We start from the raw sequence: 25929 nt of genomic DNA, 5'->3' as shown, positions 1-25929 counted from the left end.
TGGTTTGGGCAGGTCCAGTGCTGGCAGGGCATTTCCCTAGGGATGGGGGAAGACTCCAGCACAGCTGAGGCATCTCAGACATGCTCATAAACTACACGGCCAAGACGTACAGAATACAGAATACACACTGTTTCTCTCCTCCTTTCCAAGTGTAAAGCCTAACCAGGACAAACAGGAATAACCCTGAATATCAGCAGGAGCACAGTGTACACAGCAGTTTGCAAAACCATCTCAACTCTGGCCACCATCATGACTGCTGAGCCCTAAAGGCTTTTGCTCTGGATTTATGGAAACGCTGAGCAGCATGGCCTGGATTACAGCTCCCCAGGAGCTTCCTGATGCATGAGGAGGTACTGCATTTCTGTATATAACGGCACTGATGCCTTCACCGATGTTGCTAAACGAGAACTAGTTTTTAATTTAATTGGCAAGGGCTCCACTAATACATACTGACCAAACCACAAGCAGACATCATGTTTTTCTGATCTACAAATGAGGGGATCACAGCCCAACAGTGTTAAAGAAGATACTACAGCAGATGGTGTTAAAAAGTTGTTATTTCCTGATAGATAAGAATCATCAAGTTACAAGCCTAATTCTGGTAATTACTTGTTTCGTAATGAATACAAGACCGGATCAGGAAGAGAAATAAACATCATCTGTCACTGTTGCAGGTCCTGACTGTTGGAGAACAAACGCACCACTCTCCTACAGCGACAGCCCCTAGCAGTCGAAGAGCCCTTTGGCCATCGTTAACATCTCTTGTGCAGCTATTTGCAGGCGCCATTTGAATTCCTCCAGGCAGCACATTCAAAAATATTAGCTACTGACTCTCTGCTAGCGTAAGGTCAAAAATGATATGAAAGACAGTATGGAACTGATTCATAGAAAACAAACAAGCAAACGGGGGGGGAAAAAAAACCCACTCTAACGCTTACTGTTAAATTCATGCTACATCCCACTGCAGTCGGTGGGATTTCAGCAAATGCTAAAGTACTGTCCCGAGCAGAAACGCACTGAAACATTGCTAAAACAGTTCTTGAATTGGTACCTATTAGAGAGACACGTCTACCGTTCACAGAAGATCTTTCCATGGTTCTTTATAGATTACTCAGTCATTTATCCCTTAGAAACTTGGAAAAAGAAAAAGAAAATCTAAAAGAATTGTTTCAATCCACTTGCCGACCCACGGTTTCCAAAGTAACATAAAAAATCAGGAACATGCATCGCAAATTTAAATTATAATGAGTGCAAACACAACCCACTGCTTTTGAGCAACGGCAATAAAGTGAACAACTACACTCTCTCCCTAATGATACCAGCTGACTACGAACCACAGATGGAGTTTCGGAGTCCTGGGTTAGTGTTTGCGCTGCCTTGTCATGCAGAAACGAACAGTAGGAACGGTGCAGGCATAGCACCAGCAATGGTGACAGCTTTAGGAGACGTGCAGACAGAGCACTTAAGGAATCATTTCCTTGTGTGGTCTGTTTACGTCCCCCCCATCTTCATATCTATTTCTGCTAATTTGCTTGGCATTAGATGGTTTGCAAATGCAGCATCTTTACCGTCTCCATTCCATATCGGCAGCGCATATGCACTTTAGCTTAACGTGACAAGGAGTTGGGTATAAGCGATGATCAGGGTGCCTTGCACTTTATAATAGCAGCTATCAACGTTTAGGGAAAAAATAAAATAAAATCAGAGATTTACAAATGCTTCCTGTTCTGGCAAATTCAGCTCCAGACTTTTCTATCTTTAAAATGCATGACAGGTATAAAACATAAACATAACAATATATTTAACTGTGTAAAATACTGGGAGATACAGAATTTATGAAAAATGCTACCTGGCACTGTGCTCTATTTTATTACAGGATATATATTTTACCAAATGACTTTCAGAAAGAGAAAGCACTTTTTATTCCTTATTTGCATATGTGAAAGGAAACATATGTCTTTCCACTCCCTCCTGGTCTTCCTACCAACCCAAACTCGGTCCTGCCACTGAGTCTCCCCCTCGCCTCCGGTGACACCCACCACAACCTTCCTCTCAATCTAACAGCTCCCGTCGGCTGGTGCCCATCGGTCTCCAGCCCACTGCCAGCCTCCACTCGCGTTGCGGTCTCTGGACTACCTGCCTCCACATGAAGAAAGCTCGTGACCCTCCACCAGCCTTTCCCGTCTCAGTCCCTCCAGCTCCCGACCTGCACGAGCCCTGGTGACCTTGCAATACTGTTCTAATGGAAACAGAAGTTCAAAGTTTGGTTAAAAGCAAAACAAAGTTCTTTGCACAAAGCTTCAAAATGAAAAGATTTTTTAGAAGTGCCATTTTCGAGCATACACGGGTAGGTGACTGATTCATAGCATTCCAGGGGGTACAAGGAATGCATTTCAACATCTAGAAAAGTCCTTCCCTAAGATTTTTTGGCCAAAACTGCTTTTAGAGGTGAACATTTTCTTATAGCCTTGGTTCCATTGAAAATTCTTCCTATTAAAGTACCAGAACCAGACCTCCACCCCTGTTCTCCCTGACTTTCATAACTTTAATAAAATAAGTTTCCTCTCTTCTTCTTGAGAGCTTGTTCTGCTTCTCAAGTCAAGTCTCCCTTGGCTTTCTGAGGGTCCTTTGCTCTTTTAGACAACTTAAGGCTCCAAGAGACGCTACTGATGTTCCCTTCTACCATTCTGCATTTCATTTGCTATCAGCTTCATATCAAGACCTAACAGAAGTCTCTTTCTTCACATGCCCTTCTTCTAACCGAAATAAAAGCTTGGCTTATTTCTTTGATATCTCCCTCTGGCTATGCAGCCACAAATTCCTTCTTCCCCTGCTTATGAACACCATCATCCTCATGCCACTTAGATTTGGATTATATTTTTCATTTGGGACTTTCTGTAGAGCCTTAAATCTTTCCAATTGTACTACTACCTTGTGCGTTTAGTCTGCACAGTGGTTTTAAGATACTGCCTGGCCATAACTCACAGATTGATGCTAAAGAGCACAAACCAAGGCCTTCACCAGGTCTTCCTAAAGAGTGATTCCAGGTACTGGTACTGTTTGGAGCCCAATACAAAACCTGAAAATCACAGCATTATAATCTGTGGCCCCACCTGCGAGACCGAGGTGAATTTTGAAATGGTAGTTTATCCTCATATGAGGAAATCAGCTGGGATAACTACTGATCAGTTGAGAAAGAGGCAGCCAGGACTGCAAAGCAAAGCCCGGTTGGAACCTGGAGCTCCAGAACCAAGGTCAGGGCCCCAAGCAGTGACAAACGTGAGGTTGCCAGAGGGAAAATCCTGGGACTCTGGTTTTCGGGAAAGAAGGCTAGCTTAAACTATAACACAACAGCTGGGCTATGCAGCTGAAGAGGAGCTTAAGTGCGGAGTAGTACTGAGGCTAATAAAGAATGAACATCCATAATAAAAAAACCCCCACAAAGTAGGCTGATGAGGACACTGTTTTAGGGAATTTTACTGCTGGAACAGAAGACGATGTACCTGCTGTTCCCAAGGCAGTGAACCCCGGGGACGAGGCTTTCCCAGCCTCCCCCATAAAGCTCTGTCTTCACAAGGGCTACAGAAAGTTGCCAGCACTTAAGAACTGGATGCACCGGCAGTGCTGCCCAGCAAGTGGACTCACATCCTTTCGCTATTTCTTTGGGCTCCCCCTGTTTGTAGATCAGCTTTACACTTAGATAACGAGCCCTTTGGGAAGAGGTTTCCTTTTTATTTTATTTCTGCGCACGGCTCTGGCTTCACAGGGACACCACACAAGCAGACGACCAAATACCACGCTGCAGCTCGCGCAGAAGGGACGAGAGGGGAATCTCTGAGCTTCCGAATGCCAACGCCTAATTTGAGCACAGTTTAAATATATAAATTATAAAAGTTCCCTCCTCATCTCAAAGGATTTAATAGGTCTCTGTTCCAGGTGCAGAAAGGCTTGTTTTGAGCCAGCAAACCAACATCTGAGCCAACGCTTAAACTAATGTAGAAGATGCTACTCGTTTCATCCGAGGGATGCCTTCCCCGCGCGGCCTTTAGTTACTTCTTCCCCTCTCCCTCGCCGCCTCTCAGGTCCGGTCTCCAGGCGCCCGCCTGCAGCGCGAGGGCTGCAGCGCTGGCACCAAACGCGCTGCCAGCCGTAACCAAATGTGACATCTACTGGCTGAAGGGAGGAAGAACCCGCGCTGCTGCTCCCCCTGCAATTCCGCCTCCTCCCAACACAGCGCGTGCGATAAGCAGTTGTTCCTTCTTCCATCCAGACCCGATCCCAGGCAGCGCCAAACACGGCACGTCGCTGAGGTTCACCTCAATTCACTTTGGCCTAACACGTCTGTCTCTCGACAAAAGCTTCAAGAGAATTTAAAGCCGGGTTTATGGAGCTGCATTTGGATTTTCTTTCAAACTGCTCATGTTAAAACGTGACCCGTGTGATGACGTTTTGAGGGCTAAATAAATAGAAAAGCAGTTCGGAGTGGTCTCAGGCTCGCTGATCTCCCCGCCGCCTTCCTGGAGAGCTTTCCGCGAGCTCACTCGCACACCTACTGGCATGACACCTTTGCATGTAATATATATATTTTTTATATATACACATATGCATGCTGTACGTATGTACCCATATGCCTGTCTGTGCCCAAGTAGAAGTTGGTTACTAATGCATTCCAAAAAATAAAAAATAAAGAAAGTAGAAAAAAGAAAGAAGCTTTTTTGGAAGTGGTAATTTACCTGTCACCTGTGCAAACACTTTAAAGTAGTGCACTGGGGATTGCACGCACGGAGCGGGGAGGCAAGGCCACTGGGCAGCAAGCGCTAAAGACCTGATAAATGAAGGACTGATTTAAAAAAAAAAAAAAAAGGCCGTGCCGTCATGCAGAGAGCAGGATGTCGTCGTGCGACTGGAACGACAGCTTGTCACCGAACGCACGCAAAGCGGAACGCGGCACCTAAGAGCGGGGCGAAGCAGAGCAGCTTTGGCAGCGTCGTGGCATTCGCAACGCGAGACGGCCGCTTCCCGGGGCTCCCCGCACCGCCCAGAGCCTCAGAGCCGCCTTCCCCGGCTCTTCCCTCTTGCTGGCTCCCGGGAAACATCCTGGCCGACGGCCGCTCCAGTTCTGCCGAGCCGCAGGCAATCCTCCGGCGTCGCAGCGGCGACGGGGCGCTCGGCGGGAAGGAAGCGAACCCAAGCGGCAGCGAACGCGGAGCGTCCTCCCCCTCCTGGGATGTTCATCTGGATAACCCGTCATCCCGTTTACGGGATGGGAAACGGCCGCCCGAGCCCGGCGTGGCACCTGGCTCGCCGGCTGCTCCGTGGGCACGGGGCTCCCGCGCCCTCCCGCTCAGCCGGCGGCGGCGGCTCTGCGCTGTCGGAGCCGCACCGGTGTTCCCTTTTCGGTATTCCAGTTGCACCAAGCATCCCGCGGTCAACAAGGAGGGCTGCGTCTCGCCTCGCTTATCACCCTCCCATTCACAAACACGCAGATTTCCAGCTCCTGGGAAGCACGCAAGTGCTCCCCCTCCCTTTCCTTCCCTTTTTTTCTTTTTTAATTAATTTTTCAATTAATTTTTTTTCAATTAATTTTTTTTTTCTTCTTTTTCCCCAGGACAAACTTGGATTAGAAACAAGTTAATCTGAACCACGGTGAAAGCCTCAGATGACCCTTCCCTCCCTCCCTGCATCCCCTCCTCAAATTAGGCACCTCAACCTCAGCATGCAATTAGCTAACTTCACTCTTCTCTCCTCAAGAAGGGACAACGAGGGGACGGCCGAGACGGGGCGACGACGCCTCGCGCCCGCCGATGGAAAGGTCGCGTGTGGCACCGGGCTCCGCATCGACGGCCCGCGATGAACACGCCAGATTTCCAACCCGCGCTCCGGCCGGGCTTGGAAGCTCATCGTTAGCTTCCGCCAACGGGCTGCGGAGCAGGAGCTCGGTGGAGAAGCCTGCTGAGATGGTACGACCCGTCCGTCGCACCCGCTCGGGTCAGGCGCGCGGGGGGCTGCCACGGCTGTTCTCAACTCCGGTTCTCCACTGGCAGGAGCGGGTTCAGCAGGAAACACGGCACCGTCAGTACTCGGCACGCTTTGGACACTGCCTTTCCGCCTGTACGTTTTCAGGAGACGTTCTGGGCTCACCAGCACTGTTATAGTCTCCACGGTCTCCAAGGTCTTTAATTAAGAGCAAATACCTGCTGTGTCTAACAGACGAATGAAAAATATTTCTTTAAATTACAGTGATACTTCAGGAGGAATTTTAGGACCACACAAGCAAGCCTAGAGGTCAAACAAGGTCTTAGACTATTTTTTACCTCCTGAAGTTCCCAGCTAACCATGACTGTCCCTAGGTTGGAAAACTCAGGAGGAATATGCTAAAAAAGCAAGAACAATGATTATTTGTTTTGACATTCTCACATGCGCTTCTGAATACAGGTAAGCACACGCTCAACTAAGCTGGAGCCTAAATGCTTATTTCTAGGGTCTGGGAATACATCCGCGTTCCCGAGGCAGCCAGGGACGTCGCAGTTGAACTACTGAAGGCTGCTACTGCAAAACAGGGGGACGGCAGATGCAAACACGACACTGCATAGTGCCAAAACAGGTACCAAAACTGTACCAAAACACCACATATAGAAAGAAAAAGGAAGAGGAGGGGAGGAAAAAACCAGCGAACCACACCACACCCACTGCCAGCTTGACTCCGGACACGAAACTGGGATATCGGACTATTGCAACCAGTGACACAGTAAGAAATTTTCTCCCGTCCTTGGGAAAGATATAAACATCACCGCAACCATCATTAAGCGTCGCATGAGAGATTGTAACTTATATAGTCAGTTTATAGCCTGTAACATTCATTTAGACTTACTGGAAAGCTAATAACTTACAGTCAGCTTGTAATCAAATCTTCCCCAGAGAAACAGCGCTACGGACAGTGAGGATTTACAGGCAGCTTGCATGCGTGTCTTCATAAAAAAATAAATTCATTCTAGCAATAATTCAAATCACTCACTCTATAAGCTTTCTCCAAACTTAAGCCTCGGAGTTCAGAGGCGCTAAAGAAGCCCCAGCTCCATCCAGGCTCTCAGGGCCTCACCACAGAGCTGCAAAGCCTTTAAGAGGGACCCTTTACACCATGCGTTTAACAGGTGCCATACCAGCGACGGTGAACACCTGGCCGCTTCTTCCCCCAAATTCCCGGTGGTGAGATACAGGGAAAGGGAAGCAAAACCACAGGTTTCACCTAACGACTCAACCTCTGCAGCTGCTGCTGGTCTCGACACTTGCTGGGACCTTCTCAAGGGCCTCTCAGAAAATGCAGTCCGTGAAAAGCAGGTTTACCGCAGCATGCAACTTCAAACCAGAGCCGGGAAACTCTGAGGTGGATAAAAACCACACAAAACTGAGCTGGGTTAAAAGAGAAAAGACGTCAGAGCTACTTCCAGGTGCAATCCGTCCTGCGCACCCACACCACAACCTTGGCGTCTCCCGCAGAGCCGAGGGGCAGCATCCCACTCCGGCAGTGGGTTGGACCTCTCTGCACCGGCTCGCGCGTGATCCGTCGTGCAGCGCTACCCGGAGCCCAGCGCGGACACGCCGCTTCCCCCTCCGCAGCCCTGCTCAGTGCTGGCAACCTGCTGCAGCGCCCGGCCAAAAAACCAGCGGCCAACTCCGGGTTTGACACGGTCGGAGACAAAAGGATGGTGGGAAGGAGAAAAGCTGCCGTTCCAGCTGTGCCGGCACATCTGCAGGGCAGATGCAACTTACTTACGGACTGGATATTAATAAAGCTGATCTCAGAAACGAGGATGCAAGCTGCTTCACTGCGAGACATCTTTAAAATATGCAATTTCAACAAGTTTTCTCCATGTTTAAACATGGCACCGTTTTCAAATAGCTTTAAAGCAAGTCTTGGCAAAAACTGGATTTCATCGTACTGTTGAAAAATGGCAGGAGCAGCCGGCTAGGAAGTGAATGATAAGGTACAGCTCAACCTGAAGATTAAAACAGAGGAAAGTAATACCAGATGAACCCGAGCGGGAATTAGTCAAACGCACAGGCGTTGTATTTGGTGCTCTGCAGGAAAAAAAAAAGGTTGCAAATGAAACACATAACAGTGTTTCGCCCCCAAAATTTTCAATCTATTCAGTGGGACCTGCTGAGACCCAGAGTGTTCCCTGACTATACATGATTATTATATTAGACGTACTATACCATATAATTAATGATTATTAATTAATTTAACCACGTTGCTTTTGCGTCTCTAAATAGGCAACGAGAAGGAAGCTCTTGCATGTGCCTGGCTTTGGAGGGCAGCAAACCAAGGACTTGGGTGCAGAAAAATTAGTGCATGAGGATCTCGCCTACGAACAAGTGAAAGCACGGGCTTGGTATCAGGAAGTCCTGCGCTCAAGGAGTGGGCAGTGGTGCTCCACAAAAGGCGGTTTATGCTCGAAGTCGAGGATAACCTGCTATCATCCATCCCAAGCTGACGTTTTCTCAAAACAGGTATGTACCTTAAGAACTCGGCAAAACAGATATGCTACTTAAAAATTTCTGTATGCACAGATAATTTAAATGTGAATATTACTTGCTTCTGCCTTTGCTTCTGACTCTACTGAGGTTCAGCTATGCTCAAGGAATATCTGCCAGTGAGACCACTTTATCCAGTAATTACTGAAAACACAGTGTACAAGACAGAAATCACATCACCGAAAAAATGGCTTCAATCTTTTATGATTCTGGCTAACGCCTAAGCTCACGGGATAATTTGCACAGATTATTTGACTCGTCAAACACGGGCAGCAAGAGAAGGGGAAGGGCCGCTTCGTGCTCCAGCTGACGGGCAGGAGCACAGCCCCGACATCAGAGCTCATGGTTTAATAAAACACACGACTCTCAAAGCAACCCTACGTCCTGCAACAGCAACGGAGCCAGCGATAGTGTGGATAAAAGGTCTCAGAGGAGCTGAGTTAATTTAAACTATTATTCCACGGAAACATCTGAGCTGCAGCCATGCCCACGAGTTTGACTGCGCTATTCAAGAGGAGCGAAGTACATTAACCAAAGGCGGCGCGTGGTTTCCAATGGGATTTTAGGTCAGGGATCTCCCACTCCCTCCCTCCTCGCCGCCTTGCTGCACTGCTCCGGGCTGCTCCCGTACCCGGTGCGCAGAACTGTGTTCGAATCGCTCAGAACCTGAAGGGATCAGGTCATTTTGGGGTGGAAGTGCCTCGGAAAACAGTACCTCTCCTCTAGTTGACCCCGTTGCGCATTCATACATAAAAAGTAATATTCTCAACATCTAACTGCAAAAATGAGGATGAAGAAGGTTTAGGAAAGGAAGTAAATCCTTTTCTTTGGGCACTAAACCCTCTCATTGATGGTGCACAGGCAGAAATTGCCCTGCAGGCGGGCAGCATCGGTAAATCCTAGCGCATTAGCATGCTAGGAGACCTGGATTACGTTCCCGGGTTTGGCACCGGCCGGCTCTGTATCCTCAGAGCGGACATTCCCTGTTCTGTTCCTCAGTTTCCCCATCTGTACAGACGGGAATAGCGACACTGCTGCCTGTCATAGCTTGCTCGGAGGTAAGAATTAGGCCCAGCGGTCTCTGAGGTATCTGGCCCTGGCTGGTATGGAAAATGGGATAACGAAGCATGTAGGACTCTGGTCCGATCCTTGGTGCTCATTCCTGCCCAGCGGAGCATTTGTATGGTCCAACACTCACTTCCAGTATTAAAAAATAAATATTGAGTCTGGCCAGACAGATAAGCCCGAACCCAAGTCAACAGCCCAGCCGGAGCCGTGGCGCATGGTGCCACATCAAACAGGTCCATCGCTGTGCTCAATCCCGTCACACTGCCAGGTGGCAACTTCTTAACTCCCCCGCAGAGCAAGAGGACTCTCTCCATATAGAAATTATCACGGCCAAAGGCCTTTTTTTAAGGATGGTATGGCAGAGAGGGAGAGGAGGTCATAGGACTCGCTTAATTGGTACGCACTCAGGTCTGAAGATGCTTTATCAGTACTTTCTTAATGCCCCCAAAGTTCCCCTCTACCGAGCTAATCTCTTACGCTGCTTGATTACTATCTGTCAGCAGGTTTGGAACGGGAAAAAAAAGAAAAAAGTCTTCAGCATATACCTAGTGTCTTCATATCTTTACCACCATTTTTGGTCTTCCAAACAAAAATGCTTAGCTTAGACCTTTTAAAAAATTTCGTTTCCTTTTTGGCACACTTCTGTAATGAATTGGGCTGGGACCAAAACCGAACGGATTTAAAGGCTGCTCAGACTCATCTTCAGCCAGAATACAGAAGTCCCCCATATCTTGCCTAGATGCAACTGTTAACAGTTTGAACAAATTTTGATAAATCCGAAATACCCTCATTTGTTCATCTGAGCAGCACTGGAAGCTTCCTTTAGAAATCTGCACGCCGTGATGTCCAGCTTATAAGAGAAAGGAAAAATAGAGGAAAAAAAGTAGAAAAGCAGATGCCCTCTGCGCTGGGCAGGGCTTTGGAGACAGTAAGATCTAGCAGCCTGCTTTGCCGCTCTGCTGAAAGGTTACAGCGTTAGGGTAGCGCTGAGCCCCTGCACTTATTCAGGATCCTGCTGCCCTCAGCGACTTTGATCCTCAGCTCTTCTGGCTGATGAAGTTGCCAGGAGGTAGAAGCTGCTGAAGAGGCAGCACCGAGCTCTCCCAGCAACACCGGAGCCGCCTGGAAGCGATTGCTCACGGCTGCGCGCGGGGTGTTCGAAGCTGCCGGCATGCAAAAGGCGGAATAAAGTCCATCTTTGGGAGTTCCCTGAACGTGAAGACCTGGGCGTCAAAGATGCTCTTCAAAAAGAACCGGGAATTACCTTGCAGAGAGACAAATGTCACTTAATAAAGCATCCTCTCATATTGCCTGGCAGTGGTCACACACAGCTGCGGAAAAATAAATGCTGTTTTCTTGGGGCGTCTCCATGTCTTTCGGCTCGCCTAGATGGTGGTGTGAAAACTCCCCATTGCCGAGAGTATGGGAGACCTTCCACTGCCCACAGCTCCCAGACGTGTCCAGGCTCCCGGTGGCAGACACGGTTCCCGGTGGTCACCTTGTCCCATGCGTGTCGGCACGGGGCACGGCATGGCCTTGCTTGCCTGCCTTTACCGTAGTGCGAAACCACCAGATTTCTGCTGTGCGACGAGCTGCCTCCGGACAGGAAAGGTTGGATTAGCCACAGAGCTAAACTGTTCTATTAACCGGTTAAAGAGGTTAATGCGTCCTTCAGGACGGCATCAACCGAAAGGCAGGAGAGCAGCGAAACCACAAGAAAGGCTGCGACACAGAAACCGGCGTCCTACAAAGAGATGCACGTAGTTAATCCTCAGGATCTGCGAATAACTCATTGATTCTACTTTTAACTGAAAATTAAAAGCAAATTTTGATTGAAATTAAACGCGAACTGATTTTTCCCGCAGCTTTTACTCTTGCAAAACCCAACGCTGAAACAATCAATTCAGCGTTGGAGAAAACATCCCTTTGGTCCCAAACCCCCAACCGGTACAAGGCAGAAGTGCTGATGAAGGGAAAAGACGCTCTTCCTCCCCGTTTCCCAGCAGAACGCAGCCAAGTTAATTCTCTCTTCACCTGGAGCCTGCGACGAGGGCTCTTACTGCCGTGATTTGACGCGTGGCTATTTGGCTTTGGGGAGAAGGACGGAGGAGGCTGGAGGGACCCTGGGTCTGCCCGCAGCGAGACCAACGCCGGCCACCCAGCTCAGCGCCCGCCCGAGCACGGCGTCGCGGCCCTGCCCCGAATACACGGAGGTTTTCTCCGGCACTGAATTGATGGAGGGAAGAAATAATCCTGTTGTACAAGATTTAATGGGGCCTCATTTCTGGATTCATATTAATTATTTAGATCCGTGTAAACATGAATTCTGCAGTTTAGGGAAAAACCTTTATGTTTTACTGCAGTAAAGGAGCTGTTTTGATGTTTGATTAGGTTTTCTTTGAACTAGGCAATTTTTCAAAAAATGCATTACATTTTACACAGTTTAACCTCTCTGACTTAATCTGTAAAAGCCCCTGTTTCTTCCTAATTCTGTTAAAAAGGCATTCCTGCTGCGTGCCATATAGAGATTTAGTTGGTTTTTACAAAAAAAAAAAAAAAGGATATTTGTTTTTCCTTTTTTAGTGTTTTAAGTTTTTCAGGACAAAGAATATTTCTTCTTGCACCAGTGCGAAATGCCTAGCAGATAATAGATACTACCCCAAAGCAAATAACGAAATGGAAAAACAACAGTGGATTTTGTTTAAGGCGTGAATTGTATCATGACCAAAGGTGGTAGTTCTTTTCCGCTGTAAAAACCGAAACTTTTTTCCTCCGGTAAAATGTGCAGGCTCTGATAACTAAATATTCATGGCAAAAAACATTCCTGCAGCTTTACCCATTAAAAACGCCTTCTAGACAAGCTATACCCTTTCTAATACACCATGCCTGGGAGCCGGTGGGCTGAGGAGCGAGCTCCTGGGGAGAAGGACCACGCTCTGCACCCGCCAAGGATGCCAGGGCACCGCGGGGCTGGGGACCCGAAATTCCCGACCCCATTCCCGGCTCCGACAGACCATCCATCAGGTCTGTTCCCGAAAACACGCTCACTCCCATTCGTTCCTCAAAGAAAAAGAAAATGCATCCGCTAGCTACGCTAGCACAAGGTTTTCTCCAGAAAACCGCTAGATGGTTTTGATGTTTTTTAATTAGATTTGATTTTTTTAATTCAATTTTCTGAAAGAATTGGCACCACTAAGTGCAGGTGAATTCTGACCACATATTAAAACATCGAAACAAAATAGCATTGGCTACTTAACCTTTTTGGAAGCACAACCACGTGTCACTACAAGGAAAGGGCAAAGAACATCCGGGCCCTTTTCGTGCTTGGAAATCCAGCTGAAGCCCCTCGAGAAACGGAGCAGTGGGCACCTCTGTTAGGGGATGGGGAATAACTGAGTACCCGACCCTGAACTTTTACGGAAAGCCTATTCCTGAATCTGCCCCGTTCCGGAAGCTCAGCACGGCAGAGGCCGGTGCGCTCCAGGACGTCCTTCCCTTTGCGCCGCGACGAGGTCCTGCCTTCAGTGCCGTTAACGTTAGCTAAGCTGGCTACGTTAAAGAAACCCTACATGCCATATAGGATTGCTATAAATGCTATAGCTATCGCGCCCGCTCGCAGGGCAGGCAGCCACCAAAGCGACACCCTTCCTCCGCGGCCAGGACTCTCCTCTCCGGCACAGCACGGCTCCCACGGGCTCGACAGGCGCCGCTGCGCTTGCTGACAGCTTGGAAAACAAGACAGCTGGGCTTGCTGGCATGGAGTTGTAAAAAATAAAATAAAATAAAAAAGGAAGAAGGATTTTAAAAAGGGGGGAAAAAAAAAGGCACTGCTCTCTGCTTTTGCACGCTTTAAAAGCAGTTTTCAAAAACCAGACGTCGCAGAGGGAGCATCTTTCCTCGAGCTGTAGCTCGGCAGCAAGGAGACGACAACTCAATGCAAGGCTCTCGACAGCGCTACCCAAAAGACGACAAAGCGCGAAGGGAGCCGGACCGGACTGCCGTGCCCGCCCGCGCCCCGGCGGCTCCCGGGATAACCAGCGGACAAATTGCCCCTGAGAGCAGGTTCCCGCAGCGCGTCCCGGTGCCAAGCTACCCGGAGCATCCGAGCAGGTCGGGGAAGCGCCGGGGCGAACGCGAGCTATCTCCGAGCGGCAAGCGGGGCGGCAGCCGAAGGACCTCTCCGCTCCCGGGAAAACACCCCGGGAGGACGAGTTGCAAGAGAATTCAGACGTGGAAGAGCGGTGGCACAAAACGGCTTCACTGCGATTCATCTTTACAAAGTTATAATGAATTATAAGCAGCAAGTTCTGAGTTATAATAAAATAATAGTAAGTTCCGATAAGTTTTAAGGGATTTGTCTCAAACTCAGGACAAAACAGCGGGCTGGAGGAGATGCTTGTAGCAGCTTATAATGCAGCGCAGGAGGGACGGGACCAATCAGGTGACTTACAGTGCAAGGAGGCTATTTTAAAAGCGAGTTTTGAGCCTGCTGTTGGAATATTTTTACTGACATCCCCTGCTCTCAGGCGACTTTTTCTTCTTTGCTCCGAAACCAGTGCGGGCCACGGGGAGAGAGGTGAGAGGAGACCGGAGAGGACCAGGCTGGAGCAGGGAGCCAAAGCAGACGACCCCCCTCAGCCCCTCGCTGCTGGCTTCTATAATTCCGTGCTCCTGATTGCTCTGATATTAAATTTGGCTTAAGCCAAAGGGTCTATAGCTGAAAATAATGCCACATATGGAAAACCTAATAATAATAATAATAATAACACAAATTGAAAAGACCAAAGCAAAGGCAGCTCCTTAATTCCCACCGCAGGGAGACCACGCAAGGATGCACGTCTGCCCAGAAACGATGCAGGCTCCCACTCTATAACATGGTAAAAAGGCAACAAAATACCCACGGATAAGTTTTGCAGAAAAAAAGAGAGTCTGATAATTCCAGTTCTTCCTTCCGCCTTCCCACCTGAAAATACTCAGCTTTCATTCTGATTTTTCTTGACCAAAGCAAAAAGATTTTTTGCTCTGAATATTTTACTCCATCTGAACTTCTAAAGTTCCATAAAATTATTTCAATAGAAATAAAGCAGCTAGCCCTCACATTTATTTTTAAAAGTGTCTATTCGCTGTTCCAGGAATTTCTGCACTCAGAAGAAGGAAAATACTTTGTGACCACAGCATATGGGAGATCTGAACTGACATTTGACAATACATTATACAGAAAAATCTTTCTTTAAAGACGTTCATTAGAGCTGCAAAATTATCGTTCACAAACTAGGAAAATGCAAAAACAACAACAACAAAAAAAGCAGAAAGAGCCCCAGCTCCTAGCATACCAGCAAGGGTAAAATGGGAGAAAATAATAAATCCATTTTTAAGAGATATTAGACATGGCAGCCTCAATAGAGTGGCATGGAGAAGAAAATGGTAAAAAAAAGAAGAAGAGGAAGAAGAAAAAAATAGGAAAGAACGTCCTGCTCTCACCGAAAAGCCTAAACTCGGCGGGAATTGCCCAAGGGAGAGAGACCATGTCTTTAAATCAAAAAACGCACCTCTGCCCACGCTCCCGGTCCTCCCCACGCAACACGACTCCGATGTCCCCGGTGTTACACACATTTTCCGCATTTGAGGGTTTGTTTTTTCCCAGTCTTCCTCCCGTCTTGGCAGGGTTTTAGTGACACGCTGCCTGAGATTTACTTCCCGTCAGTCCTTGCCTGTGACGTGCACTGTCAACCGCTGGATAAAAACATACAGATTTAGAAGCCGTGATGAACGACATGCGCTTTCCCACGATTTTGCTTATATGTTCTTCTTTATTTTTAAGACGCTAGCAGGTTAAATTTGCCTCCGATTGGTACACCTGATATAAATCAATCCGCTTTTCCCCATGTGATTTATTTGGCTGGTGTCTTCTCAAATTGGGCTCAAAATATAAGCGCAATAAAACCAGATTTTGCAAATTCTAGGACCAGTATAAATCTTTTCATACCGGCTGCTTTTAGTTCTGTACTAAAAAGCTTTCTCTCAGCATACAAATGTTTCTCTGCAGACCTTGCAACGTAAGCATTGCAGCACTCCGCTACTACGTGAAAACCTGGAAAGAAAACGGAGTGCAAACGGACTACTGTGATTTCCACTGTTCCAGCCGAGGGAAAAGCACTCAACTATTGCCAGATTCCTGCTGCAGAGTTGGGTTTTTTTCCCCCCGTGTGTGTGTCTTTGTGCAAGAAGCGACCTATTTTTTGCATTCACGTTCCTGGTGAAATGAAAGTCTCCTTTTCATCAAGTCATAATTTTTTCGGTTCCCCAGTGCTTTAACTTCATCTGTCCCGATGAAGCTCGGGGACAAACGCATCCCTTTGGCGGTTCTTGGCTGGGAGCAGTTTCAGCTGCATGTGTCACAGCACGTATTTATGAAATATGGGGATAATGGTTTCAACCTTAAAGGACTAAGGGAAGTACTGAAGTTGTAACCAAAAGTGTTACTTTCAGCGTCTTTATGCAACCATACGGCACGAACTCGCATAACGGCACAGACTAAAAATGAGCGTGGCACACAGAGAGATGAGAGACAGAGCACATCATAAAACCATTTTAGTACTAATTTTCAGTTATGTGCCTTGCTTTGGCATGGCGATAAATCACAGCAACCCACTCAGATTGTCCCAATCTTGGCAAAATAATTGCCTTAGAACAGCTTTCCACAGTCTTGGGTCCAAAGAGTGATGAACAGTAAATTGAACTGCATTTACTCATTTGAGGAAAAAAAGGCTTTTTCTCTTGTTTCCTTCAGAGCCACGTTTTGGATTAAACTCCGAAGAGTTTGAGAAGCTGGTGGCTGTGAAAATACCTGCACTTAGATCGGAATGATAAGTCATCCCACGGCTTAATTACATTTCAAAGGGACCAGAGCCATTGCTTATCGGGGCATTCACCTTCACCCACTCTCCCCGCGTGAGCACGGCACGCTGCCATCCCCGATGCGGCCGCCGAGAACCAGACGCCAATCGACATATTCTAAAAGAGGAAAAAAAGGTATCCACATTCGGGCAGGCCAAAATTTTTCTGATAAAGCCAAGTTCTGCCGAAAAACGCTGGGGAGATGAGTCAAAACGTTTTGTCTGTTACACCTAAGGTCCAAAAATGTTTTTGATAAAGCCAAGGCAGGAACCCGCTTGGTTTTATCTTCTGCCCTGGTGGGTCGGGGAGCCTGAGCGCTGCAGGACGCCCTGCTCCAGGACAGGTGCCCACGGAGGCTCTGCCCGGACATCCAGGACCTGCAGGATCGCTGATAGAGGCGCTCAACAGTTTCATCCAAGGGGCTTGGAGCGCAAAAGCTCTGCAGCTGATCGATTCATCAATGTCCTTGCTGCCGGTAGCAGTGAAGCCAATAATGATGCCCATTTTCCAAGACAAAGGCAGGGTCCAGGGAGCTGCCAGGTTGCCAGAACCTCAAAAGCAAAATAGCGCTTAGATCTGACCGTAGCCAGGGCCAAGCAAGTAAACAAGTAGTAAATAAAATCCCAGCTGACCTGGGAAATCGTTCCTTTCGGACAGCTCTCTTTTACATATTTCCATATGCTTCAGACATCTGCCTCGGGCAGAGACGGGTTGCTAGAGCTGCCGGGAGGAGGCTTTCCTCCCTCCACCGACCCTGACCAAGGCTGGACACCAAGCCTGGAGGAAGGCTCTGCTCCTCAGACACGTGCCGTTGACGTGACCTCAACCGGCGCGGTCTGCCGCGCTGCCGCAGTCCTGGCGATGCCTGCGGCAGGCAGGGAGCGTTTCCACCGCTCGGCTACTGATTCTGCAAGCCGTGGTCGCTAATGTCCGACAGAAAAAGAATCAAGACTTGCATCTCTAACAACCCGGTTTAACACTCGGATCCAAGAGGGGATACTGAAGATAAAAGACGTGCTGTGAAGTGCGTCTGAATCCAGGACATTAATTACGCCACACGGGTAGATCATGGCAGGGCTGGTACACCCTCCCCGAGTCTGTGATCTTGTGCATTAGGATCACAAATTCCTTTGCTTTTCAAGCAAAGAAGCAAATTTCAACCCCGCCGTTACCCATGGGTTGCTCAGCGTCGCTTGATGTTGTGCTTCGAACCCCCCAGCCTCCAGCTCGCAGGACTCGGAGAAGAGGAAATTCAAGCCTTACCGCAAACTTCAAACAGACGCAATCTGTTACCTGACAACTCTCTCCGGCCTCTCTCAAACGAACAGCGACGGAGCCTGCGGGCGAGGGATATTTGCATTTAGCCTGTAAAAATCTTTACCCTTGAATCACTGAACGGAGAGCAACCTCCTACCTTGCTACCAGCCTTGCTGCAACCCAAACACGTCGCCTCAAGCGCCGGGTGTGCGGCGAAGGACACGGCTCTTGGCTAAGGAGCCGGCGGAGCGGCGGCAGCGGCGGCCAACGCCGAGCAAAGCCGGAGCCCGCGCGCCCGCCGCGGAGCCTACCTGTCACCAGGAAGCTGCAGCGGCCGGCCCCCGCTTCGTTGATGATGTTGCAGTTGTAAACGCCGTAGCTGTCGCGCGAGAGGCTGCTCACGGTGTACTCCGTCGAATCCTGCACGTCGAACTGGCCCGTCCGCAGCAGCTTGCCGCCCAGGCGCCACTCGTAGGTCAGCACCCGGGTGGGATACGCTCGCAGGACCCGGCAGCTCATGGTGATGCTCCGGCCTTGGCCCTGCCTGATCTCCAGGAAGGTCGGCTCCACGGCCGGGGGGTCTGCAGGGAGCAGAAAAGGGCACACAGTGGGTCGTCTTCCCATAAGCTGAGTTAAACAGCGTCTTAAATAATTCAGATTCGCAACGAGAACCTCCAGCAGACTTTTGATTCTAGCAAAATACAAAATGAATAAATTATAGCCCACATACAGCATATGCAAAAGCCTAACTTCACCCTTCTGTTTGCCTTTTGGTAACTTAATCATTGCAAAAGAGAAGGGCAACCTGGACAAAGAGACGCTGGCGCCCAGCTCTTTTCTTGCTATTTAAATCAGATAACATCAATAAGAAATGAGGAGATGCTTGCAGCTTGATGCAAAACAGCGACAAGACATTCTGGCTCTTTAAAAAACTCATCTCTTTTTAAGACCACTAGAAAGAAGAAATTCTGAGAGCCTCCTATGCCAGAAGAAGAAGATGTGAAATCTTTGCATCCATATTAAAAGGGCTGTTTTGCAGGTATAAAACAGAAAAATATAAAATCCCCAAGGAGCTCTACCGGAGAGCAGCCTTCACAGAGCCCATGTTATGCTTCTTTGAACGGGAACTCTCTCTTGGCATTACCCACCCAAGAGCATCTGGTCCTTAGGTTCCCCACTGATCGGTGCCTCGATCAGCGATACCAACAGCCTTTGCACCCGCGATATTTAATCCCCTACAAAGTGGAAGCTGGATACGGACTCCCTTACCTCCCGCAAATTAGGCATTAGTCATCTCTTGCTTAGAGAAGGCATACGGCTAAAGACAAAATACTCGAAATTAAGGTAAAGTGACATTTTAGACAACATTTCTTAGAGCTCGTGACGGTCAGCTGCTGTACCATAGCTTATTGCAGTCGTCGCCATCAGTTATGTTGTACCGCGATCCAAGCCGCGTTGGGAAGCACTGGAAGCGGCCCACCCGTGATCGGGCAGGAAGGTGACCGGAGAGGTGGACGCAGCGGCGATGGGGTCCCGGGTGCTGCCTGGGGCAGGACAGCGCAGCCGGACACCACCGCGGGGGCCAAGGCGATATGCAAACCCGGGGGCCAAAGCTCACCGATCCCAGCCTGACCCTTCCTCTTCGCAGATCAAACATCCCATGGCCTGGTGTAATTCCCAGGCCAGATCCTTCACCGGTTCATTGACTCCCGTACAGCTGCAATAGCTGCAAATAAAAGACCTGAAATCCTAAATCCTCAATACTGCAAACCTTTTCTCTGTTGATAATATCCCTCAATTTTGTGCTATCAGAAAATTTCATCGGAGCGTGACTATGCTCTGTGCCACGGTATTGAATAAAAACCATGAAATAGGATCAATGCTTCCGAAATTCCACCAGTCTCTCTCTTCAGCCTGATCTGTTCCCTTTCAGCACAACCTAACAGGGTCTTCATCTGTTCTCGCTGCAAAATTTCTCCACCTTATCCAGCTTCACTAGTAGTTTCCCAAGGCAGTGTCTTGCAGGCAATTTTTGGCTTAAAGATACGAGCTTTTCTAGGCAAAGAAAATGTGCCAGATCTCAGCTTTCTTACAAGGGAGAGCTATTTAGGTAGTCAAGCCTGATCTGCCTTTCACAGGCGCTTGCTGTATTTTCCTCCAAGCGCCGTCTTACAATTAGTCCTTCTTTCAGAATCTCTTCTAAAGCATGACATATTACTGATGTCAGAGCAATTTACTCATCAAATTTGCTAATATTTGCTATTTTCCAGTCATTTCTCCTCCACGAGAATTAAGCTTCCCAGGTTTTCTTTTCGCTCCAGCGGTAATAACATTCCTTTCTGCACCCACATTTGCTTCATGCCTTTACCCCCCACAGTCAACACCATTATATTCTTTAAAATCGGGCACAATTTTCATCAAATTTTGAGCCAGGCCCAGATTTGCATTATTAGATCATTTTGTCCTACCATTTTGGAAACCTATTTAATGTTTGACTATCCAAAACTCGTCTATGTTTTGCAATGATGTTATCTTCTTCGGTTTGTCCTGCTGTTTCCATCGATACACCATATTTAGCCTTGGAAGAAAGAGCGAACACTAATTTTCTGCTCACCTCTCCATGTCAGCTATGTTTTTGAAGACCTTTATCATATTGGCACTCAGAGCTCTCCAGGACTAAAAGTTTAAGTTTATCTTCTGTATAAAAGCGTCATTTCTTTTTTCCCTGCTTTATTTATTTATAAGAGAATTTAGCATCGTTAACATTTTTGAAATGACAGTTGCCTCTGCCTTTAAGGTCAAAAGAGTTTTTAAAACACGGAATCTCCATTCGTGCATGAACAGATGATACCCAGTGACAGAAAAGGAAAATTAAGTTTGGTTGCTCATTTATCAGTTACACTTTTAGAGGTAAGAACTTTAACAGAAAAGGAAAGGAATGATCAAAAACTACAATATATGGCAGTAGCCAGAGCTAACAGTTTATTTTTACATTTTATGTTTTTACCAGAGAGTGACCTCAGAGCTACAGAAGGTGGTGGCATCTCAGGCACCTTCTGAAAGCAATGAAGCTCAGAAGCCGCCTTGCTCTGTAGCTGTTTAGCGCTTATATGTGCTTGATTCATTTGCATTAGCTCTTCCCAAAGGCTTTAGCAATTTGATTCAATTTACTTTGCTGTAGCTATTCCTATCTTTCATAATTCCAGTATTAGTTTTCGCAAAATATATGGAAAAGCCGCAAAGGGAGTACACTTCATTCTCTTAAACAATTATCTTTGGAAAGCAAACAGTCTGAAGTTAAAACGGGCTTTATGTTAATGTTTAATGAATTTTTTAGCCTAAGTACCTCCCTGTCTTAAGGATTATAAAAAGGAAAATGAAGGCTCCCTAGCTATCCAGAAAAATGACAGCAAGTATGTTTGTTCGCTTTAAACCCGACAGCTACTTTTCGTGGTGTGGATCACATCAGGGTCTTTATGGTAAGATTAGTTAAGGAGAAAACATACCACGCGGCGCGTCTACTTGGACTACGCGGCCTTGAGCAGAGCCTTCACCTGCTGTTTGGTTTTTCCAATTTATTTTCTAGCCAAAGCAAATTAATTTGTTTTTCTCTCTCAACAGGAATAAATAACAAAAAGCGATGCCCCCGTTTCAGTCTCCGTCGTATCGGTGGCCAGATTTTACTTGATTCACCTAGGCGCAACGTTGCTCTAGCAGCAGTGCAGGTCAGCTACCGAGAAGGAGTAACCTTAATACCGGAAAAAATGCTTCTGGGGCAGAATTTCCACCGTAGGAAATAAAGCCAGCAAATAAGAAGTGAGGTCAGGTAACACCGTCTTACCGCAGCCCGAGGACCGGTCGCGCCGAGCGCCCTCGCGTCATGGGCAGCGGCAGCACCAGGTTACCCCGCTCCTTCTCATGCAATAACCATTTCTGATAGCCCGGGCCAGCAGCTTTATGGGTATTTATTTGGAAAGGTGTAAAAAGTAGGCATCCTACCGGAAAGAAAGAGCAGACACATTTCGATTAAGAATTATGGCTTTCCACTGGAAGCGTGCACGGCTCACAGTGGTGCTGTGGCCAGAGATGCTCTCGCCCAAAGCCGTCGGGTCCGGCCCGGTGCTGCCTCGGTCTCCCTGCCTGCAGCGTACCGTTTCCTATAGGCTATCTTCACCCATGCAATTACTATTTTTGAAGGCAGGCTGTCTGGCACAATATGTCTGGCACAATGCCGGCGGTGGTTTGTGTGGGCTCCCGAAGGTGCCCGCGGCTCAGCTACGGGTGCGGTAAGGCGGACCGCGCCGCTGGAGAGCTGCAGAAGAATACTGCAATATCGCGTAAATCAGGAATAAAAGCCACACGCTTCATCAGTTGCAAAGGAGAAGACAAGAACCTGGTTGCTAATGAAGCCTAATCTAACGGAGTCTAATCAAGCAGCACCACTGAGGCAGGAGATCTTGGAGCTAAATGCGGATATTTCTTGGAAAAGAGCTCAGTGTTCATTAACAGTCGAAACGGCCAGCAACGTTAGGAGCAACAGGAGGGAATTTTTCCTTTAGACAAAGTGCTGCAGCCATTTGGGCAACTCATTGCCAGTATCTTCCCGGAGATTAAAGGCATGAACGGATGCAGACCCGGCCGGGGCGCTGAGTCTCCGAGCGGCTGCTGCAGCGGGCGGTGGGACGGCGGCCTCCAGCGGCAGGAGGGACGGCGGCGCGGCAGCGCTCGGGGACGCTCCCAGGTATCGGGATGGTGTGGGGACCGCGCACATCTGCACAGGCAGCTGATTTAGCCTTTCTAGCTCTTCAGTGATTTACAGCTGCCATTATCCCTTTTATATAGGCAGGGCCCGATCGCCATGAAAACGCCTCCAATAACTTCCAGAAGCAGCTGAATAACGGAGCATCTCAAGCCCAATCCTGTTTATGGCTTTTTTAAGCCAAACGAACACCACCTTCTTCTAGATAAATCCAAATCAAACATGCACACATCTGGGAAAAAAAAAATAATCCCAGTAAACAATAAATAGCTTTACCGTTTAAAGCTAACTAGTGTGGGGTTTAGTGTCAGAATAGAGATTATATTGAAAAACACATATATAGATATGTTCCCTTGGTTCCCACACGGACCAATGGAAAGCAAGTACATACCCACTTGAATAAATGAAGAAATAAAGCATGGGCTCCATTTTCTCCAGAAGATGAGATCTTAAAAATGCTGCAGAGTTGGGCAAAAGAGAGAAAGGAAAATGCCCCTCTGAGCACATGGGAAACCCGTTTCCCACAGTGCTGGCCTCAAAGATCCTGTTGCGTCTATGAATCAGACAGAAAATTCAAGGAATTTGAGCAGAGCCCAGCAGTATTCTTCAGAATTTCTGTACTTCTGGAACAGAACATCTAGTGAAACTTTTGGTTTTACTTAGCTGTTGGTTCGCCGATGCCCAGGATACGAAGATCGGACGCGGTGGTCAGAGCGCTTTAGGAAACGTCCATACGATATTGGGTATCTCCAGGAAAATGACAGCAGTAATTTTCCAGCCAAAGCTAGGAGATGGATGTTACAACCTCAGGTAATGGATTTATTTCAGCGAAATGAAAATGTTATGTCTAGAAATAGGCAAAAATTATTCACACCGCTAGGAGTAAATTGAAATAGAAAGCAAACGCCGCTGTACCGGTGCCTTCACAAACCGGCCCTGCAAACCCAAGACGCCCCGTGTCCTTCCCAGGCGTGTTAGCGTTTGGACAGGAGGTGGCTTTCCAGCTGCGACGCTCGCAAAGCTTCCCGAGCCGCCTGGACCAAGGGTGAGGGCCCAGCGTACGAGAAAGGTGTCCTGATGGGACCCGTTCACTGGGATCAGCTGGAGACAAGGTATTTTATCTCGGGACCGTCACGTTCGCGCAGATCGGTGGCAAACGAGATGTCTTCTTGAATCGCACCTTCAGTAACCAGAGGCGATGAGGCCAGGCAGCACTTTTCCCCCCACCGACCAACCTGAGCAATTCTATTTGCAGGCTTTACCTCTCATTTCTTTTACAATATACCGCTGAAAAATACCCTACTGGCTCGTTCTTGAAAATCCACACCTAACGCAAGCAGGAGGAGGACGCTGACGGTTACACTGCGGCCACGAAGGTAATTGGATCTATTTATCTGAGGTTATAACGGTAAATATCTCAGCCCTACCTGTGTGCGAAGGGTCAGGCAAATAAAAATCGACTTTTATTCTCTAGCTTCTTATCATGGCTGCTTGCATGTGAATAGGAGGCAAAGGGGAATTTGTGGGAAGCAGAAGCAAACCGAAGCAAGGGTCGGTTTGAAAACCCCGGGAGGAGCGGAGAGCCACCAGGGAGAGGGGAGAGCCCGGCACCCAGGACATGAGGGCAGCGCCAGGGGCTGCTGCCGGGCCATCACCACCACGCGTCACCAGGCTGACACCGGCGCGTCCCGCAGAACCAGGTTCACGTCCCAGAGGATGCAACAGGGTAAAATCAGCCAGCAAAGGGGCATCCTAACCTTCACGTGCTTATCCCCACTTCCAGCCATGGTCCTGGAGGAGGCATCTGACCGGTGGGCCTCCAGCATAACTCCGCTGCAAATATGAGTGAGATGAGATTTCCCGACTTGCAAGCAGATATTTGGATGGAAAGTGAGGCTGTTACGGCTCTTCATGCCAACGGGGAGACTCCATAGCAATACAGGGTGGAAAAACCAAAGGAAGGCAGAGCTCTGCTTTTGGGTCTCGGCAGAGGTGGGAGCTAAGAGCATGGATTACCATTAAGGGTAACCGTTGCAGAAACATGCTGGCAGACGACCTCGGTCATCCCATTTAGCACTGGGAAAAGGTGATCTCTTCTCCTGGACACACTGGGAAAGAAGCCAGCAAGCATGACGCTCTTCGGTTTTTTACTCCCTGCACACAGGAGTTTGCACTTTGCCCTATCGGCAGGAATGAGATTGACTCTAACATCTACACAGGGGACAACACACGTTGGACTTCGCTCAGGATGGGTTCTGAAGTTTTCCAGCTAATCTAAACCTCAGGCCTAGTACGGTCAAGTTAGATAGATTTTGCGTTAGGTGGCTTTCAGCGCAAACGTTTTTTTGCATTGGCTCCAAGAGTCGGTGCGTCCGTGTGTGGTTTGCAGAAGGACTTAAGAGTCATGGGAGCCCAGTCATTATTCTCAAGCATTTGATAAATTTGAATTTCTGGAATCAAATTGCATCTTCTCATTACAGACATTTGCTGGGATCTTCCTGGCTGATGACTCTGTCTTGTTTTGGCTCCTTGACAAGAGAATAATTTTTCTGAAAATGCCGAACAAGCAGCAAGTATCATGAAGCTCTGAGTTTTACAAGATTCAATATTTGTGATGAAATGCATGAAACTTTTGCAAGTGAAAAAATATTCGAATGAACCAACAAGAAAAAAACTTGGAGTTAAAAAGCCTTAAAAAAGGAGTTAAGCTGCAATATTAATCTACCCACGTATCTCCGAATCATTATTTGCTTTATGTGACTACCTCTAGCTAGAATGTGACTGTTGAATAACGATGAGTTTCTTTACAAAGCCATGAAGCTGCTATAACCCATGATCTTTTAGTACCGTCTACTCTGCTGATGACATTTGATGGGCTGCAGCGCAGCCACCACCCCCAGACACGACCAAGGGGTATCTGGGGCAGCGCCTGCTTCTGCACGCGGGTATGGTTACGTCACGGAAGGAAGTGATTCCTTACGGCAAGTCGGCTCAGAATTTGAATAAAAATCTGCCTTAAAACCCCTGTGCTGCAGAGCTCCTGGCACGAGTGAGGAGCCCGTGCAGCTCATAGCCCCATGGCCGACAGCAAGGACCATGTCCGGAGAAGTTGGCCCCCAAACGGACCCCACTCTGCAGCTTGCACGCTTCCCAGAGACACAGCTGGTGATGTGAGATGTGGAGGGGAAAACTCTGCACCTGCTCTAAAGCATTTCTAAGCTGGGAATTTATTGCACACACAAAATCCGCCAGCTTTGCAGGTAGGTCTAAGTTGTGTTTAGTTTTTGCTAGCCATGCACTTGGTCTCAAAGTGTTTTATGGATCCATAAAAGATACTGCAATCCCACAACAACGCTGTGATGCAAAACAAAGCCTCTCTGCCACAGTATCGTGTAATCATCGCGCTGTGTACG

The 25929-nt window shown here is 48.0% G+C and overlaps 1 protein-coding gene across 1 annotated transcript in view; it reads right to left on the bottom strand.

The window, feature by feature from the left end:
* The window catches only part of MDGA2 (MAM domain containing glycosylphosphatidylinositol anchor 2), a 382608-nt gene that overhangs the window by 54146 nt on the left and 302533 nt on the right, over nucleotides 1–25929 (bottom strand). Inside the window, exon 9 of the mRNA XM_067295207.1 lies at nucleotides 18069–18338. Within this exon, the coding sequence (XP_067151308.1) occupies nucleotides 18069–18338 (270 nt within the window). The remainder of the gene's footprint in view (nucleotides 1–18068; nucleotides 18339–25929) is intronic.

This window comes from Apteryx mantelli, chromosome 4 (assembly GCF_036417845.1).
Source record: "Apteryx mantelli isolate bAptMan1 chromosome 4, bAptMan1.hap1, whole genome shotgun sequence".
Taxonomy (NCBI): Eukaryota; Metazoa; Chordata; class Aves; order Apterygiformes; family Apterygidae; genus Apteryx; species Apteryx mantelli.
Note: the sequence above shows the minus strand (reverse complement) of the source record. Positions and strands in the feature narration are given on the sequence as shown.